Below are 19801 nucleotides of genomic sequence, written 5' to 3' on the forward strand. Positions count from 1 at the left end.
AAAAGCCAAGTCACTTTTTTTTTAGGAAGAGCCTTTTAAGGTCCCTGCTTTATAAGCTCTGGGGATACAAGGAAAGATTAACAAAAAAGCCCCCAACAGAAAGAAGTTCACAATCCAGTGGAAGGTCCTACATGAAAATTACCTATCCAAATGAGAGAGACAGGATAAAGTGGGGAGCATTTAGATTAAGGAGGACTAGCAAAAGCTACTTATAGAAAGTGGAATTTTCACTGGAACTTGAAGGAAGCTAGGAAGTAAAGAGGGAAAATATTATAGGCATGGGGGTGCTGGTGAAGGGATAGTCCATAAAAATGCCCAGACTAGGAGATGGGCAAGAAATGGGAAGGAAGGAGGTCAATGTCCATGAGTGGCAGAGTCAGTGGAGGGAAAGAGGAAGACTGGAAAAAGGGGGAAGATGATGGACTTTAAAAGTCAAACAGGAATTTATTTCGGATGGACTGTAATAGGGAGCATGTGTAGGCTGTTGCAAAAGTCCAGATGAGATGTCTGAGCAGAGTGGCTGGCGCACGGGCAGCTCTGGAGCAATGTTTATTGAGTATTGAGGCAATGAGTGTTGCTCCAAGGTAGTGGCGGCATTGGAAGTCTATGCATGACTGGGTAGAACCTTTGACAGGAAGATGTTTGGAGCTGGCAGAGGCAGGGGTGGGGAATAGACCCCAAAATGTTTTTGGGGAAAATAGTTTAGTTTTAGACATGTTAAGTTTAAGAAAACTATGAAACATTTAGTTCAAGATGTCCAGTTGACAGTTGAAAATGGGAGACTGGAGCAAGAGAAAAGAGCTCAGGAATTGCAAGGAACTTGCTATGTAGCCCAACATTCTTCCGTTACTGGACAATTTTCAGGTGGTTATTCAAAACCACCTCCTGGTGCAAGTTGTCTCAGATTTGGGATAATAAATAGTAACCCCTTCCTTTGGCCTCATGGCTTCTCTTCCTCCCCCCCCCCCCCAGTCTGATCTGAAAATAACACCTGCATTTCAGTGTAAGCTAGATGGTGGGATGGATAGGGAGCTAAACTTGGATTCAGGAGTTCAAATCCAGTTTCAGATTCTTACAAGCTATGTGACTTACAGACTTCTTACAAGCTATGGCAGGTCACTTAACCTCTCTCTCTCCCTCTTCTATAAAACTGGAATCATAAAATTACCTTTTTTTTCCCAGGGTGTTTCTAAGAATCAAATAAAATTAAATATATTACACATAAAATATATAACATATTAACATTTTAATTTATAAATCATAAAGTATACCTTAATTTAGATAAACATATTAAACCTATGCATTATTTAGATACATTTACATTACATGTATAAAATGTTTTACCATCTTTAAATCACTTTTATTGTTCATTTTTATATTTTATTATTTTTTCTTAGGCCTCGAAAGAATCCCCTTTTCATAGTAGACCTGATTTTGGACAGCAGTGGGTCTCACTACAGCACTCCCTTGGAGAATTTTATGATATCTTTGATGAATCTATTTGACAAGGGCATTTTGGCAACTCACTCTGTCCCTCAGCTGGAAAAGGTATGCTAACTGTCTCTGGCCAGAGGAAATGCCATTTGATGTGTGGGTTGGTGTGTATGTCTGTATTCCAGGGTCGGCTGTGAACTCTGAAGGACATCCAAGAATGACACTGTTCACTTTTCATTATACCATAAGATCAACTAAAAATGGTGGGGAAGAAGGCAGTACGTGGGAAGAGACTGAAGGTTAGATAGAGTAGGTCTGACCAGCATCTCACCTCCCAGAAGAATTAGGACAGAGATCTTAAATGGAGTAATCCTTCCTAGTCAAGGAGATAGAGCCTGGAGAAGAGAATGAATGAAGATGCTGTGGGGATTTGAGTCCTGTGAGGATGTACAGTCTTGTTAATGGAGTTTTTACTGAGCCCTTGTTAGTCTGGGTATGACAAAGCAGGCTGGAGTTGAATGCCAGTAAATGAGAGTGGGTTTATTACTTACCTTCTTTGTAAGAAACTGATTTGCAAATGATGGGATTATTCCATTTCTTGGAGCTCCTCCTTGCTGTTGTGGAGCCAAATATTTTATACATGATCATAAGTGATTATAGAACAATCAGATTTGGGGCTTGAGTAATCTTCCCAGGATGATGCATTAATTGCCTCACTTGTGAACTTCCAAGTTGGAGTCCTATGGGAATGGCTGTGTTGATTGTATGGTTTTGGGTTGTACAGTACAGAATAGAACAGGACTGATCCAGGTACAAGAACACCAAAATTGTCATGAATAAAAAAAATGACTACTTTTTTTTCGCTGTTTGCTAGGCTCAGAGTCTACCTGTGAAAACAATCTCTAGAAACTAAATTATGATTCTTAAATTCATTGCACATATATTAATCGATATAAAAATCATAACTCTTGGGGTGGCTAGGTGGCATGGTAGATAGAGCACCAGCCCTGGAATCAGGAATACCTGAGTTCAAATCCAGCCTCAGACACTTAATAATTACCTAGCTGTGTGGCCTTGGGCAAGCCACTTAACCCCATTGCCTTGCAAAAAAAACTATAAAAAAATCATAAATCTTGACAGTCTCAATTTTCTCACTAAAGTCAGCAGGGTATCTGCCAAGAGAAAGGGGACTGAAGCTGACTTTGGGGGTTTCAGAAAAGAGAATTTTGAAAGGCTATTGAAGAATGTGGTAACTGAGTGACCATCAGGGGTCAACCGGTTGGACTTATTGCTGAGGAGGTTGTCATTTAGGTACAACCCCATCCACTGGTGTCCCAAATGACTTTTCATTCTTTGCATGTTCATGATCCTGAAACAGGAAGTGTATTGGAGAGAGAACCAGTTGTAAAGCCCTTCCAGGTTTTTGTTTCTTCATCTGAGGCAGTTTTAGCCCTCAAAGAATTCTCTCCCTATCAGGGATCACCTGAGAGGGCAGACCAAGGATGTAGTGTGTATGAGGGATGCTAGATGCTATTCAAAAGGGTATTTTCTTAGTTGATCCTCTTTGGGAGCTAGGGGTTTGTCCTCCCTCATTTGTAGGATGTCCCACCCTAGCCCTTCCCTCACTTTTCACTGAGTGCTCCTCTTTCTATCTATTTGGGATGCTAACTTCCACCCCCCCACTTTTTGTCTCTGTCTCAGTTTGTGATGGAAGATATTTTTGTCAGTGGTGTCCCTTTACTGGAGTCTGTGGGGCTGCATGAACCATTAGTAGAGGACCTGCGCAAGTCTCTCTCCAATGCCATAGAGAAGGCAATGATACCTCTGTCTGCCTACTCCAAAGAGTTCAGAAAGCACCTGGATCTTAACAACAAAGATATTCGAACTTTCCTCAAGTATGTGGTGGTTTGGTGTCTGGGGTTGTCAGGCACCAGGTCCTATGGGTTTCTTGCAGCTAGGGCTGCGAGATCCTACATGGGGGTCAGCACAACCATATGTTATCTAAAAAGGTTCATGGTACTAATCAGATGATAGATAGCATGGTATGCCTATACACTGGTGTGCAGGGCCAAGTTGATTTGGTGTCTGGTCCTGCCATTGTTGGTTCCAAGGCAGGTGGTGCTAATATCTTTACCATTGCCTACAAAATTATGTAAAACACTGTGTTTGGTGAGGAAAATTTCTTCTAAGTCCTAGGGAAAGCACAGCTTCCTCTGCCTGCATCTGATTATAATACGTGTCCCATCTCTACTTTGGTTGATCTGAACCTTAGTGTGGGCATTCCCATCAATTGGTCAGTCAGTAAACTTTTATTAAGAACCTCTTATGTCAGGTACTATATGTTAAGTACTGGAGGATTAAAAAAGAGACAAAAGACAGTCCTTACCCTCAATCTGCATTCAGATTTCAGAGTTCTTTCCCTGTGTAGATGGTATATCTCTTAGAATTGTCTTTGAACAGAGAAGAGCTTGTATTACAGAGAAGAGCTAATGGGGGAGACAATAAGCAATAGATATGTACAAGCATAAACAGGAAAATAAGTTAACAGAGAAACTGGAATTAAGACAGGTCATGAAGGACTTCCTGAGAAAAGAACCTCTTTGTATAAGGATATTTATAGCAGCTCTTTTTTGGTGGCAGGGAACTGGAGATTTAGGGGAATGGCTGAACAAATTGTGGTATATGATTGAGATCAAATGCTGTTCTGCTATGGGAAATGATAAGCAGGATGGTCTCAGTAAAAAAAAAAACTTACATGAGCAGATGGAATGCAAAATGTACCTTAAACAAAGTAATATAGCAATATTGCAGGATGGTCAGCTGGGAATGACCTACCTTTTCACAGCAATACTGTGACCCAAGAGAACTCTGAAGCACTTATGATAAAGAATGCTATCAGGGCAGCTAGGTGGCATAGTGGATAAAGCACTGGCCTTGGAGTCAGGAGTACCTGGGTTCAAATGCGGTCTCAGACACTTAATAATTTCCTAGCTGTGTGGCCTTGGGCAAGCCATTTAACCCCATTTGCCTTGCAAAAACCTAAAAAAAAAAAGAATGCTATCTATCCCAAAGACAGAGCTGATGGTGTCTGACAGACTAAAGTATGCTTTATTTTTTCCACTTTTTTTTTAAGGTTTCTTTTTTTTGTGGGGGAGGGTGTTATGTTTACTTTTATAACATGACTATTGTAGAAATGTTTTTCATGACTACACATTTTTAAACTACTCCAAGTAACTGTCTTTTTCAGTGAGGAGAAGTGGGATGGGTAGAAGGAAGAGAATTTGGAGCTCAAGGATTGGAAGTAAATGTTGAAAATTGTTTTTGCATGTAGCTGGGGGAAAATATATGTAAATAAACCAACCAACCAACAAACAAAAATAAAATTAAAACAAATAAGAAGGGCTTCCTGAAGAAGATGAAGTTTTCTGAAGAAGATGAAGTTTTAGTTGAGACTAGAAGTTAGCCAGGGAAACCAAGCAATTGCATCATAGATAATTCCTGTCTGGGTCTTTGCTTAAGTTCTGAAAGAAAAAAAAGAATTTATTCAACATCCTGGAAGCCTTCCTTCAGTTCTGTTGGCACTCATAGTATAATAGAAGTTAGGGTTTAAAAGGTACTTGGAGTCCAAGCCCTTGATTTAAAAAAAAATAGTAATTTTTTTTCCTGATTGCATGTAAAGACAGTTTTCAATATTCATTTTAAATAAGAGTTCAAAATTTTTCTCCCTCCCCAAGATAGCAAGCAGTCTGATATAGATTATCTATGTGCAATCAAGTAAACATATTTTCATATCAGTCATGTTATAGAAGAAGAAACAGAACAAAAGGGAAAAAACCACCAAAAATCAAAAAATCAAAAACAACTAAAACTGATAATGCTTCAATCTGCATTCAGATTTCAGAGCTCTTTCTCTGTGTGGATGGTAGATCTCTTAGAATTGTTTTTGAACAGAGAAGAGCTAAGTCTATCATAGTAGATCATCGCACAGTGTGGCTGTTACTGGGTCCACTACTTTCCTGTTCTGCTCACTTCACTCAGCCACAGGTCATCCGAATATATCCAGATGTTTCTGAATTTGCTCACTCATCATTTCTTATAGAATGATAATATTCTGTTACATTCATTTACTACAACTTGTTTTTGTTCATTTGGGTATTTCCCCCTTTTAGTTGATCTCTTTGGGATACAGACCCAGCAGTGGTATTGCTGGATCAAAGGGGAGGCATAGTTTGATTGCCCTTTGGTGTAGCTCCAGATTTAAGCCCTTGATTTTTTTTTTTTGAGATGAGGAAGCTGAGGACCAGAGAGGTAGTGATTTGTCCCAGGTCATTTTGGCAGTGAGTGGGAGAGCTGAGATTCAAAGCCAGGTCCTAGGACTCTGAGTCTTCTTGCTCTTCATTTAAGCATGACAGTGATCAGAGATCAGCTCAAGGGCTGAATTTGCCACCCTCACCAATCTTATAAAAGAATTTGATAGAGCTAAATCCTTGTCCCTAGGGTCAGATAGTGATAGGAATGGAGTGGATCTATTTCCTTAGGAAAGAGGCTAAGGAGAAAAGAGTGTATGTATGAGCAAAATGGGACCAGAGATTAGCAGGGTAGCCATAGGGCTTTCTAGAACACTCTAGAAGGTAAAGAAATCTCTTGGCTCTTTTTGGATCTATTTGGGAAGGCTGTGATGCCATAGAAGAGAGTCTTGCCTTTCCCATGTCTGCATTTCTTTAGAGAGGGATGAGCACAGTCTCCAAAAGATAGGAAAGAGGCAATTTTGGTCTAGTGTCAGTATGATAGTCCTGAAACCCCTGTGAAGCAGCTGCCCAACATCTCTCAGTGGATTGTACTGTGAGTGCCTTTCCTGGTGGCTTTGGAGTTTGGAGGGAACAGACCCTCACTTAGGGGTCTAGACAAGTAAGCCATCTCTCCTAGCTCAAAGACCATCTCCTCTTCCCCATGACCAGTAACAGCCTCCCTCACTTTGGACATTGGAGGTGACATGGTATAGGTGAAAGAAAAGTGGATTGGGGGTTGCATGACCTGGACCTTCAGTCATCCAGCATGTGGGTGACAAGCATTTATCAAATGCCTGTCATACGCAAAGTCTTGGATAACTTTACTGCTTCCTACTTTTACAATTTTGTCAGTCACTTCAATTCTCTTCTGTAAAACAGCAGCCATAGATGACCTCTGAAGGTCCCTTCTAGTTCTAAGTTTGTTTCATTGTTTTAATAGCACTTTTTCCCACCTGTTTAATGCACTTACTGTGTAATTTTGTATTATAATTTTGTGTGCTTACATTTTAATGTAACTGTCTTTGACTAGACTGTAAATTCAACAAGGCTGTGTCTTGGCTAAACTTGCCCTGCACAGTGCTGTGCAAAGAGTAGGTGTTTACTGGATATTTGTAGAATGAGCAGATGAATAACTATGATGGTACTTGTGCCCAGAGATTATGAAAAAGTGTGTCCTCATGCTTCTGAAGTGAGGGAAGTGGTGAAAGTCCACCTTCGGGAAAAGGAGATCCTGGACCACTCTTTGCCTAGCAACATCATCATTGGCCCCTTTTTCGTCAATGTGGAAAATACAAAGCAAAGCCTCTCTAAGAAATGCAAATCCCTGGCCACCAGCATGTTGGACATTCTGGCAAAGAAACTACACAAGGAAGTGGAAAGTGTGAGTTCAAAATCAGCTCCCTCCCTCATCTTCCTCCATCATACTTCTCCTATTCCCATAGCACTGTTTTAGGAGATAGATGGATATTTTTCTCTGTATTTGGGACTATTGGTCCATTGCCTTTTAAGAAAGAGAGTCATAGGAACACAGAATTTTAGATCTGGAAATAGACGGCTCTAGAATGGGCATCTGATGACTTTGGTTCTTTTGACCAATGAGGGGGAGCCCTTACTTCCCAGGGTAGCTAGTTTCACTTTTGGGGAGATCTAAGTGTTAGAAAATTTTTTCTTATGTGGATCTTAGATCTACCTTCCTGCAATTTGCTTTGGTTGCCTCTCATTTTGCCCACTAGGCACAAGCAACACATGCTGAATTCTTTACACTTTAGCATCTCACATGCTTTGAAAACAGCTATCCCAGGTTCCTCCATCTTCTCTTCTTTAGGCTTAGTAGCCTCAGTTCCTCTCCCTGACACTGTCATTCCTCTACTCAGAAAGTTCTCTGCAGGAACTGCCTATTGACTCTAGAATCAAATATAAACCCCTTCATTGAACACTGAAAAGTTCACAGATTGGCCCTATGTTACCTTCCAAGTCCTCCCACCCTTATATTCTACCTGCCATTCAAACTGACCTTCTTTCTGTTCCCACCTGCTGGCTCTTTGTTCTGCTCTAGCAATCCCCCCTGGGACATGCTCCCTCCTTCCCTCCTCTTCTCCTTCAGGACCTAGAACCACATCCTCAGACACTTTATAATTACCTAGCTGTGTGGCCTTGGGCAAGCCACTTAACCCCATTTGCCTTGCAAAAATAAAACCCTAAAAAAAAAAAGACCTAGAACCAGTATCCCCTATTCCTCTAGGCCACCTGTTTTCTCTATATGTCCATATGTAGGCAAGAATACAGATTTCTTGAGGGCATGGACTACTTCCCCTGTGTCTTCATATCCTCATTGCCCAGCACAAAATAGTCATTTAATTTAGTATTTGTCGATTCATGGACAGTGTCTACTTTTTTCCTATTCTGGGAACATTATCCTCTATACCCTCTACATTGACAGTGTCTTTTGTTAAATGTGCTCCCTCAGACTGAAGGGGATTCTCCAGATGGGCTTTGACCAGGACAGAGTGTAATGGAACAGGTGCTTCACTTGTTCTGGATATATTCTGTAATTCAGCTTAGAGGCACCTTGGGTCTGTTGATTACCACATCTCCAAATCAATTTTAATCAATAAGCAAATATTTATTAGGCACCTATATCTGATGTTCTGCTAGGTTCAGAGGAACACAACGACAAAAGAGATGATAATATATAGATAGATAAGCAGATACAAAATAAATCTCTATGCAATAAATACTTGGTAATTTTTTTGATGGTGAGTACTAATGAGATCAGGAAAGGCTTCTGTTAAGAGGCACAAGATGGGGGATGAAATATCTTGTGATAGAAAGCACAAAGGTCACTGTGGCTGAACCATAGTGTGTGATAAAGTATCATAGGAAAATGTTGGAAAGGTAGAGTGGGGCCAGGTTATGATTTAAAAGCCAGACAAAATTGTTTGTATTTGATCCTAGAAGCAATAAAGGATCAGTGGAGTTCATTGAGTAGGGTTATACTTAGAGAAAATCACCTGGAGGATAGACAAAAGTGGGAAGAGACTGGAGGCAGGGAAATAATTTAGGAGTCTCTTTTAGTAATCCGGGCAAGAGGTTGTTGAAAGGTGGATAAGTCAGATGGAATTTGTGTGAGTAAAGAGAAATACAGGTATGAGGTAGAGAGGTAGAACTGATCAGATTTGGCAATTGATTGTATATGTGGGGGGAGGCAAGGGAGTCAAGGATGACACTAAGGTTGTGAAACTGGGAGCCTAGAAGGACAGGAATGCTTTTGAAAGAATTAGGGAAGTTAGGATTTAAGGGAAAGAAAAATGAATTCTATTTTGAACATGTTGAGTTTGAGATACTTATGGGACATCCAGTTTGAAATGTCCAATGGGCAGTTAGAGAAGTATGATTAATGATCAGGTGAAAGACTTGGACTGAATATATAGATAAGGGAATCGTCTGGACAGAAATATCAGGTCTGCAGGAGCTAATGAAGTCACCATATGAGAAGAGACTGGGGGAAGGCAATAGTGTTAAATGTGTCAGAGGGATCAAAAAGGAGGATGATTGATAATTAGCCATTAGATTTGACTATTAAGAGATCATCAGTAACTTTCATTTGAATGGTGAAGTCAGAAGCCAGATAGCAGAGTTGAGAAATGAGAGAAGAGGAAGTGAAGACAATAAGTATAGACAGCTTTTTCTAGACATTTGGCTGTGAAAGGGAGGAGAAACATGAGAATAGCTTGAGGGATATAGTGAGGCAGTTTTATTTTTAGTTTGTTTTGTGTGTGTTTTTTTTGTTCTTTTTTCTTTTGCAAAGCAATGGGGTTTTAAGTGACTTGCCCAAGGTCACACAGCTAGGTATAGGTAATTGTCAAGTATCTGAGGCTGGATTTGAACTCAGGTCCTTCTAACACTGAAGCCAATCCTATATCCACTGCACCACTTAGCTGCCTCAGTGGTTTGTTTTTAAAGGATAAGAAAGACTGGGGTATAATTGCAGGTAGCAGTGACGGATCATTAGATGAGAAAAATGGGAGATTTCAGAGAGACAGAGACAGAGAGACAGAAAGGTGGCTTGTATTAGAACATTAGCCCTGGAACCAGGAAGACCTGAGTTCAAATGCAGCCTCAGACAATTGTGTGACCATGAGAAAATCATTTCAACTGTCTGCCTCAGTTTCCTCATCTTTAAAATAAGAATCATAATAGCACCCACCTCCCAAGGTTGTTGTGAAGTTCAGATGAGATATTTGTAAAGTGTTTTATAAACCTTAAAGTGCTATATAAGTAGATGCTGCTGCTGCTGCTGCTGCTGCTGCTGCTGCCAATGATGATGGAAGTGAGGGATGATTAAAGGACAATCAGGGAGAAAAAGGAAGAATAGGATAAAGTATACATGGAGAGAGGTTGGCCCTGGAGAGAAGAATTATTTCTTCATCAGAGATTGGAGTTGAGGAAGAGAGAACCTGTACCATGTGTTACAGCATTTCTTCTAGAACTGGAGTCCCTAACCTATAACAATTGCCTATTATAGAGTCCACTTTCTTTTCCTTTCTAGCTCTGTGGCATCTCTCTTGTTTTTGGTTGAGGCTCCGCAGTCATGCCTGACATTTTTTGACTGACTCCCTAGAGTGAAGCTTACCACAAGGACCCTGCCCCATGTTTTGGAGATCTTCCTGGCCTGCTTCTTGAGGCTGCAAAATTATAATGGAGCGCCTATTCATTTTCAAGAATAGCTAAGTGGGGTGACTTGGTGGCACAAGTCTGGTCTCAGACACTTAATAATTACCTAGCCGTGTGGCTTTGGGCAAGCCACTTAACCCCATTGCCTTGGAAAAAACCTAAAAAAAAAAAAGAATAGCTGGGGGCGGCTAGGTGGATAAAGCACTGGCCTTGGAGTCAGGAGTACCTGGATTCAAATCCGGTCTCAGACACTTAATAATTACCTAACTGTATGTCCTTGGGCAAGCCACTTAACCCCATTTGCCTTGCAAAAACCTAAAAAGAAAGAATAGCTAAGTGTTCTCTTGCTATCTTCTTCTCTTGGATTTCTTTTTCCTGTGAGCCATTTTTATTTGTCCTTTCTATTCAATTCTATTCTATTATTTTCCATGATTGAGAAAAAAAAGGACAATAAGGGTTATGTAGGGCAGCCTTCCATCTGATATTTGATGTTAACATCATCTCAACCACTCCTGAGGGAATGCATCTTTTTAGTGGGGTAGAGTGCCAAAGATGACCTGGGTTCAGGTTCCACTTAGCAGGTACACCTGCAACTCACAGTTGCAGATCTGTATTGGGAGAGGGAGTTTCCTTTGCAAGGCAAGAAACTTCTTCCTCTGATGAAAATTCAAGTCTGGACAAAAAAATAAGTAACAAAGTCATTGCAAGTGTGATTCTCTCCTTGATTTCATCTTTTTTTTTTACAATATTGGTTTTTAAGAGCCCTATTCTCTATATTGTCCTTAGTATACTTTATCAGGTTTCTGGAGTTTCACAGAGCAGGGACAGGAGCACCTGAACCACTGTGGGGATATTCCAAGAGCCTTCATGAATATTTGGGCAGGTTTGGACATAAGAATCTGAAGGTGTTTTCAGTTAATTTTGGCATCCCAGTTAAAAGTGGTAGAAATTCAGCCAGACTTGAAAAGTAATGAGGAAAAAAAAAAAGTAATTTCCTTTCTTCTTTGTTATTTCCTATTTTGTTTGGTTCTACCTTTTTAATGTATATACATTTAAAGTAAGATTCTTCCCTCTGTTTTGTATAGGGCTTTTAAATTGTTATTATTTATAATAAAGATTTAAGGGGCAGCTAGGTGGTGCACCGGCCCTGGAGTCAGGAGTACCTGAGTTCAAATCTGGCCTCAGACACTTAATAATTACCTAGTTGTGTGGCCTTGGGCACGCCAGTTAACCCCCTTGCCTAGCAAAAACTAAAAAAAAAAAAAGAAAATACTATAATAAAAATTGAATTAAAAAAGAAAAATATTTGGCATCCTAGGTCAAGAAGACTTTAGAAAAGACTGAAAAAGTCATCTTGCCATATTTGCGTTTTCAAATGGATCTGAGTTCTCATTAATTTAATATTCATTCCAGTGATGTAGATTGCAATCCATTCATGTCTGTACTATAGTATTTAGACCCTAATCCATGTTCTCCAATAAACTTGCCATAAGAAGTCTAGTATATTCTTGAGACCTTCCTTCCCATTTTCCTGAGATTATAGGGTTACTGAATAGAATTATAGAATCCTAAAACATCAGAGCTGAAAGGACCTTTAGAGCATAGAATATTGTATTTCATATTGGGAAGCTCTTGGAATCAATTTAAGTCAACTGCCCTTCCCTGCCTGCCTCCTATTTTACAAATGAAGAAACAAGCTCAGATAGAAGAGGGCTTACTCAATTTTACCTAGCAAGTGAGTGGCCAAGCAGGATCAGGAATCCTAACTACAGGCAAGACTTCAGTTAAAGTGGTACATACAAATACTAATGGGCACCCTCACTCCTTCATTCATTCCCCCAATTTTTCTTCTACCACATAATCCAGTAGCCTTGGATTATAGAGCTAGGCAGAATCTACTGAAGACTTTGTTTAAAGCCCTGAGAAAGGAAAGGCCATGTCTTTCCCTAGATGTCTTGCTGCTCTAACCCTGTACCCTTTCTTAATTGATTGTTTATGGGGATTACCAGATCCTTTATTAATTTGCATTTACTCAGTTCCCCGTGATGGAATAAGGTGTTCAGAGAAGGAAGGCTGATGGTTAAAGGCTGTGACTGCAGGGTGGAATGGATAGTTTCAAATCTCAAAGGATTAAAGTGGCTTCCTTCTTTAGCTCAAAAGGGAAGAAGAGAAGTCCTGTGACCCACAAGCTGGGAAGAAGTCCTTCTGAAGAAAGTATGGAGGTGGGGGGAGGATAGCAATCTGACTGGCATCTGCACTAATAGGTGCATTAGAGAATAATGAGCCTGTCTGACTTGGTTTTCTTCTTCTTCAGATTTGTGAAGAGTTCCGGTCCATTAGCCGAAAAATTTATGAGAAGCCTAACAGCATTGAGGAGTTGGCAGAGGTCCGAGAATGGATGAAAGGCATCCCTGAAATGCTGGTGGGGCTGGAGGTACTGACCCAGTCCCTGACCCAACAGGGGTATCTTGGGATATCGGCTATAGGACTGGACAGTAATAGGCCTTTGAAAATGGAAACTTGGCCAAGAATGATGTCTTGTTTTTTTTGAGGATTCTCTGTTTCTGAAGTTCCCTCTCTAAACTCAGACTTGAATGAGCTGTTTGTATCAGAGACTCATGACCCAAGTGTCCTGGGGTTGCTAGGGTTGCTGCTGGAAGCTCAGACTAGGTCCCTAGGGCAGGAAGTTCTAAGTTCTATCAGCCCCCCTTCCCACCTCCAAAGTGGGACTACTTAAAGGGACTAGAGGTTTTCTGGGAAGGGATAAAAGATCTTCATACAGAAATAGATCTCTTGCTTTTTTGTTCTAGAGATAGTGGAGCAACCAATGAGCCAACCTTTCTATGAATATGTATACAAGGACTGCTTTAGTATTAGATAACCAGAGTCAACTCTGACCCTACTAATGAGAATATGTCTGTTTTAATCATAATTTAACAACTCCCACCCTTTTCTATTGTATTTTAAAGTTTACAGAGTGCCTTCCTCAAGAAACCTCAATAGAGTGGATAATATAAGTGGTTATTGCCTCCATTTTAGATGTGAGAAAACTGAACTTCAGATAAGCAGTATGGTTTGAACCCATGACTCTCTTCTCTGGACCCAGGACTTTTCTCTTGTGGGATCTACCTTGTTGCAGGCCACTGTGTGCTGAGAAAAGAGAGAATAAAGCCTTTTTTCTATTTTGGCATAGCTTCTGCTGCGACTATTACCTGGAGGGTCATCCTTTTGCTCAAAGCACCCTCTTGTGGCTTAGCTCTTAATCGCATGGTAAGAGTTTGGCCTTGGGCAGCCACCCCATTCCTTGCCTTTTAGGATCTCTTACAGAACCACAGAATGCTAGAGTCTTAGAATCTCAAAATACAGAATTTTAGATCCATAGAACCTCAGAACGCACTATTTTATTTATTTATCCTCAGAGATGGGAAGGGATTTGTAAATTGAAGCTCAGAGAGAATGTCAAAGAAAAATTCTAATTATACACTTTGCATTTTGTCATCAGTCGGTGGAAATAATCTTATTTAATTTAAAATTAATCTATATCCAAGCTATTACAGTTTGGAGAGAGAAATATCCAACATGCTATAATCCCTCTGCTCTGCAACAGGACTCTGCTTCAAACCAATGTAGATAACATTGATGGGAATCTTGAACAAGGAAAAGAAAAATATCTTAAAAGACAGACTGGATTAACAATCTCAAATTGAGCAACTCTATCTCCATCTTTTTCTTCCTGGACCATTAGAGAATCCAAATTGAATGGTGGGTGGTTTGGGTGTCTCTGGGCCAAATGGGTCAACATCTTTTCACTAACAGGTTGGGGACAGTCAGTACTCCGCCTAGAGAAGAAGTATTCTTTGTTAAGTTTCTGGTTATCACTCTTAATTCATTCTCTTTATGAAAATCCCTTTTTCCTTTTGCCCTGGGCAGACATTGGGCAAGTCACTTTACCCTGACTGCCTCACATCCAGGACCATCTCCAGTCATCTGGACCCAGAAGGAAAAAATGAGGCTGGTGACTTAGAACAGCAACCTCCACTCAAATTCAATTCATACGCTTCTCATGGCATCACCTTCCTGATGTCATGGTTTTCTTTGAGAATAAAGGACAAGCTGCAATCATCAACCCATCCACCTCTCTAAAGAGTTTACCCCCAGTTTGGAGAAAAATGTTATTTCTTCATATTCTAAAAAAGAGAGAGATTTTAAATATGCTTCCACAGAAGGAAAGGGTCTATTGAAAGTTACTGTGAGTGTTAATAGATGATGTCTGGTCTCCCAGATCCAGGGTACTTTCTGTCTTACCATGTTGCCTGAATATCACTAGTTGTAGTCCCCTTAGGGCATGTTTATGCCTGTATTTGGAATAACCCCTAGACTGATAGTCTGGAGACTTGGGCTTTAGTCCTAGGTCTGACACTCACTTGCTATATTATAAACTCCCTTTCCATATCTGTAAAATAGAAATAATAATCCTGGCATTGTTTTGCTCGTGTCATACTCACAATTGCATTCTTCCCTCCCATATTCGTCAGGCATTAGGCTTCTTCATCTGTTCTGGGAAACACTGATCATACATACTGCCAGCTTTTAGTCCATGCAAGAGCCTGTTACTCTTCTAGCTACCCCTCGTAAATATTCTACTCCTTGCATGCTCTTTTCTCTCTGACTTTGTACATGGTTGTTCAGAGGGTCAACAGGGGTGGGACCCTCTTTGGGGAGCTTCTGTCCATAGCTCTTTGTCCATCCCTTCAATCTAGGTGAATGTTTCTTAGGAGAAGGACTGGTTCTAGGAAAGACTTAAACCAATGGAACCCATGTTCTTGTCTTGACTGCAGGAGAGGATAGTAAAAGTTATGGATGATTACCAGATCATGGATGACTTTTTTTACAATCTTACTACAGATGACTTCAATGACAAGTAAGTGAGGGCTCAGACTCCACCTCTGCTCTCCCCATTTCCCCCCTTACTATATAGGTTCTTAGAGTTTAGAATTGGAAGCCACCTTGGATTCTTGAGGCCCATTTCTTCCTTCTAGTCTAGATGAGAAAACTGAGGTCCAAAGACATGAAATGACTTAAATGACACATCAGTGGCAAAACTGGAATTTAAACCCAGATCCACTTTTTTGTTTTTTTTTTTAAGAAAGATTTTATTTATTTTGAGTTTTACAATTTTTCTCCTGTTCTTGCTTTCCTCCCTCCACCAGCACCCCCAGAAGGCAGTCTATTAGTCTTTTTTTTTTTTTAGGTTTTTGGAAGGCAAATGGGGTTAAGTAGCTTGCCCAAGGCCACACAGCTAGGTAATTATTGTCTGAGACCGGATTTGAACCCAGGTACTCCTGACTCCAAGGCCGGTGCTTTATCCACTACGCCACCTAGCCGCCCCTCTATTAGTCTTTACATTGTTTCCATGGTATACATTGACCTAAGCTGAATATCCTTAAGGAAGAAAAATAAAGTATAACAGATAGCAAAATTACATAAGATAAGTTTTTCCCCTAAATTGAAGGTTATAGTCTTTGGTCTTTGTTCAAACTCCTCGATTCTTTGTTTGGATACAGATGGTGTTCTCCATTGCAAATAGCCCAAAATTGTCCCTGATTATTGCACTGATGGAATGCCAGATCTACTTTTGACTCTAAATCCAAGGCTTTTTCCACTGCTTCCACTGCCTTTTCCTTTGGGCCCCCTGGAATCTGAATTTCCATTTCATCTTGCTTCTCCTTTCAGATGGGCAGCAAGTAGCTGGCCCCACAAGCTCCTTGGGCAGATAGAATTAATTCAGGAAATGCACCGGGAGGAAGAAGAGAAATTCCACAAGATTCAGACAATGGATCAAAACAACTTTTGGGAGAAGCTGGATGCTCTTCAGGTGCTCTTTTGGGACTCCAGATGTCCTTTGCCCCTGCTTTGACTCTACATTCCTGCAACCATGCAGAAGCAGCTGATGGCTTCCTCCAAGTGTTTAGAATTACTCTGGACCAGAGAAGAAGTTCCTTCCAACTGGGGATGGATTATATATGCATCTTGTGTACATACTGTCACATAGAAAGATACAGGCCTTCCATAACATGAGGATGTTTACTTCTGGTCCCTCCAGCAAACTTGGGGGATAGGGACCTATGTTCTGGGGGTGGCATACCTGGCAGACTTTAGACCCAGTCAGGGTTGTGGACAACTTCCACTTCCTGGCTATGTCCACATAAGGAAGAGGGATTGACTTGTTCAGGAGAAGAACAAGAAAAAATGCAGGGAAGTTGAAGAGAGGCAGAATCTAGGATAGATTCAACAAAAAAACTTCCTGACAGAATTTTCTCAAAATGGAATTGGCTATACCATAGGAGCAACAAGTCTTTAGGCAAAGACAGGCTGCCCATTGGTTGGTTATGTTACAGTAAAAATTACTTTGTGTGTATGGGTTGAACTAGATGGTCCCTCTCAACTTTGAAATTCTGTGACTTGCTTTTGACTCAATGACCTTTACTAACCATCAGTGTCTTTTTCCCTTAGTTGGTGGTGGCTGGATTTTCCAGTCACGCAGACATTGCCCGTGCCCATGAGATAGCCAATGAAGTAAGGAGGGTCAAGAAACAGCTGAAGGAATGCCAGGCGTTGGCCCTGCTCTATAATAATCGAGAGCGGATTTTTGGGATGTCCATCACAAATGTAGGTTTCTAGGCGACACAGCTGAGACTCTCCTTCCTATTACTCAATCTGCCTTTCTCTGCCCTTCTCTCTGTAAGATGCAGGTATGGGCTCATTTTCTCATGACCCTGCTCTATGAGACATCCTGTCCTCTCTTCTGTGAGATGTTTCTATCATAACAATGGTTTATAAATTGATGAAGATTGTCAGTTTTCCCCCCTCTTTTTTGATACTTCCATTTACATTGTTGAAATCATTGTATATATTGTTTTCCTGGTTCTGCTTGCTTCATTTTGCATCAGTTTATATGAAATCTGACTTTGATCTCCTTGGGGTGTGCACAAAAAATATCTGGAAGCCATCTGTCTTGAACATCCTTAAGACTTGTAGTGATAAAAACACAAATCTCCTTTTTTTAAAAAAACGTATTTAAGGCAATGGGGTTAAGTGACTTGCCCAAGGCCACACAGCTAGGCAATTATTAAACATCAGAGGTCAGATGTGAACTCAGATCTTCCTGACTCCAGGGCCGGTGCTGTATCCACTGTGCCACCTAGCTGCCCCACAGACATTATTTAATGGAATGCAGAATGATTTCATTAGTAGGAAATTTTATGCTTAGTAATAAGTATGCCAATATTTGAAAAATTACCATATAGCCTAATTTGTAGATTTAATCCTATACAATATAAAACATTATAAAAATTTAAAAATTGAAACTGAATGCTTTTGAAATTACAATGACTGAGTTTGGGTACAATGAGGAGATATGAGAATGTGTCTCCCTTCATTCTTTGTAGAAGTGGGGGACTATGGGACTGAAACAGTCAGTCAATCAGACTTGTTAAGCACCTGCTACTGGCCAGGCTCTATGGTATGTGCTGTGCTAGAAGATTGAGAGGCAAAGATGAAACCATTCTTGTCCTTGTGAAACTTTCATCCTATGGGATGGACAATATGTTTATAGTTAAGTATCTTCAAAATGAGTATAAGATAAATGGGGAATTAGAAAAGATTTTATGTAGAAGGGGTTGACTGGACAGAGTTTGGAAGGAAATAGGGAGTTGACGAGGTAGAATTGTACTCCAGGCATGGAGACACTGTTGAGTGTGAGAAACAACTAGTCAGATCTCAAGCTGGTCTAAATTTTGAAAGTTCTAAACATTGAAAGTTCTTTCAAGTGATCCTGACATGGGTTTCTAGTAACCCTTTTCTGTGCCCAGTCTAATTGGGGAGACAGTATGTGAACAGCAATGTACAAATAAGATGGAGTCAGGATAAAATGGGAGTGTCAGAGGGAAAGCATTCAGATTAAGGAGCACTGGGAAAGTCACCTTGGAGAGGTGGGACTTGAAGGAAGCCAGGAGACAGAGATGAAGAGGGAGAGAGTTCCAGGCTTGAAAAAACAGTCAAGAAAAATGGACAGAACTGAGAGATGGAGGCTCTGGGGAGAGGAAGAGCAAGGAGGCTGGATCATAGACTACATGGGGAGGAGGGGGAATGTAAGAAGAATGGAAAGGTAAGAAGGTGCCAGGGTAGGAAGGGCTTTAAAAGCCAAACAGTAGATTTTCTATTTGATGCTGAAGGTGATGGTCTGAGGCTGCAGAGACATCAAAAAGGATGAGGATGGGGAAAAGACAGTACTCCAGTCACCTTCAACTCCTCTCATTGGAGCCATAGGGCCTCAGTTGGGTCTGGGCAACATGAATAATGGGGATTTTTTTCACCTTCCCCAGGGCTTCCTGTGGGGGCTGTCAACAACTCGACAGGGTCTAGTACTGTCTGTTCACATCTTTATAGATCCAGGACTCTGGGTCATCTGGCCAGAGCAGGTGGAACTCCTTGAGACCTTGGGCTTTCCCTACAGAACAAGCCTCTGGTGGTAGTTAATATGAGTGGGCCCCTGAGACCATTCTCTTCTCTCTTCTTCAGTATGACAAGCTTTACAAGATGGTCAAGGATTTCCAGCCTTACTGTGACCTGTGGACCACAGCTTCTGACTGGTTGCGTTCCTCAGAGAGCTGGATGAACGACCCTCTGTCTGCCATTGATGCTGAGCAGCTGGAGAAGAGTGTGATTGAAGCCTTCAAGACAATGCACAAGTGTGTGAAGCAATTCAAAGATATCCCAGGTGATGCCTGGGCTCTAGTCAGACTCACACGGGCAGCTTCCTCTTATTTGTGCCTGAAGGGGAGGAGTGGCCAAGTCTTCAGGGTGGGCAGCAGTGTTGAGGGGGGCTGTGCCCAAGGACATGTCTGGAGTGGGCAACCTGCAGGGTGGGCAGCAATGGTGAGTAGGGCTGTGCCCAGGGCCTCGTCCAGAGTGGGCAAGCCCCCAGGGCAGGCAGCAGTGGTGAGCTGGACTGTACCAGGGCCTCGCCCTGGCTCCTAACATCCATGGTCTCCCTTCTCTCTCCAGGCTGCCAGGATGTAGCTTTGGATATCCGGAGCCGAGTGGAGGATTTCAAGCCCTATATCCCGCTGATCCAGGGCTTGCGCAACCCTGGCATGAGGAACCGACACTGGGAGATGCTCTCTGAGGATATCAAGATGAACATCAAGCCCAAGGCCAACCTCACCTTTGCAAAGTGTCTGGAAATGAATCTACAAGATCACATCGAGGCCATTGGCAAAGTGGCAGAAGTGGCAGGCAAGGAGTACGCTATTGAGCAGGTGTGCAGACTGGCCCTGGGCCAGTTACAAGAACAGGGGACCCCTGGGGGGTAAAGTCCCCTGAGCAGCCAAGCCAATCTCGAG

The 19801-nt window shown here is 41.4% G+C and overlaps 1 protein-coding gene across 3 annotated transcripts in view; it reads left to right on the forward strand.

Moving 5' to 3' along the window:
* DNAH1 (dynein axonemal heavy chain 1) overlaps positions 1-19801 on the forward strand; it is a 162403-nt gene that overhangs the window by 42119 nt on the left and 100483 nt on the right. For 2 of the 3 annotated variants that reach the window (XM_074198129.1, XM_074198131.1), the window contains 9 exons: positions 1398-1548; positions 3136-3329; positions 6879-7104; positions 12712-12831; positions 15236-15318; positions 16131-16272; positions 16911-17066; positions 18978-19176; positions 19464-19717. In XM_074198129.1, coding sequence (XP_074054230.1) covers positions 1398-1548; positions 3136-3329; positions 6879-7104; positions 12712-12831; positions 15236-15318; positions 16131-16272; positions 16911-17066; positions 18978-19176; positions 19464-19717 — 1525 coding nt within the window. The remainder of the gene's footprint in view (positions 1-1397; positions 1549-3135; positions 3330-6878; positions 7105-12711; positions 12832-15235; positions 15319-16130; positions 16273-16910; positions 17067-18977; positions 19177-19463; positions 19718-19801) is intronic. The other variant, XM_074198130.1, reaches the window with a different exon arrangement.

This window comes from Macrotis lagotis, chromosome 8 (assembly GCF_037893015.1).
Source record: "Macrotis lagotis isolate mMagLag1 chromosome 8, bilby.v1.9.chrom.fasta, whole genome shotgun sequence".
In the NCBI taxonomy this organism is placed as follows: domain Eukaryota; kingdom Metazoa; phylum Chordata; class Mammalia; order Peramelemorphia; family Peramelidae; genus Macrotis; species Macrotis lagotis.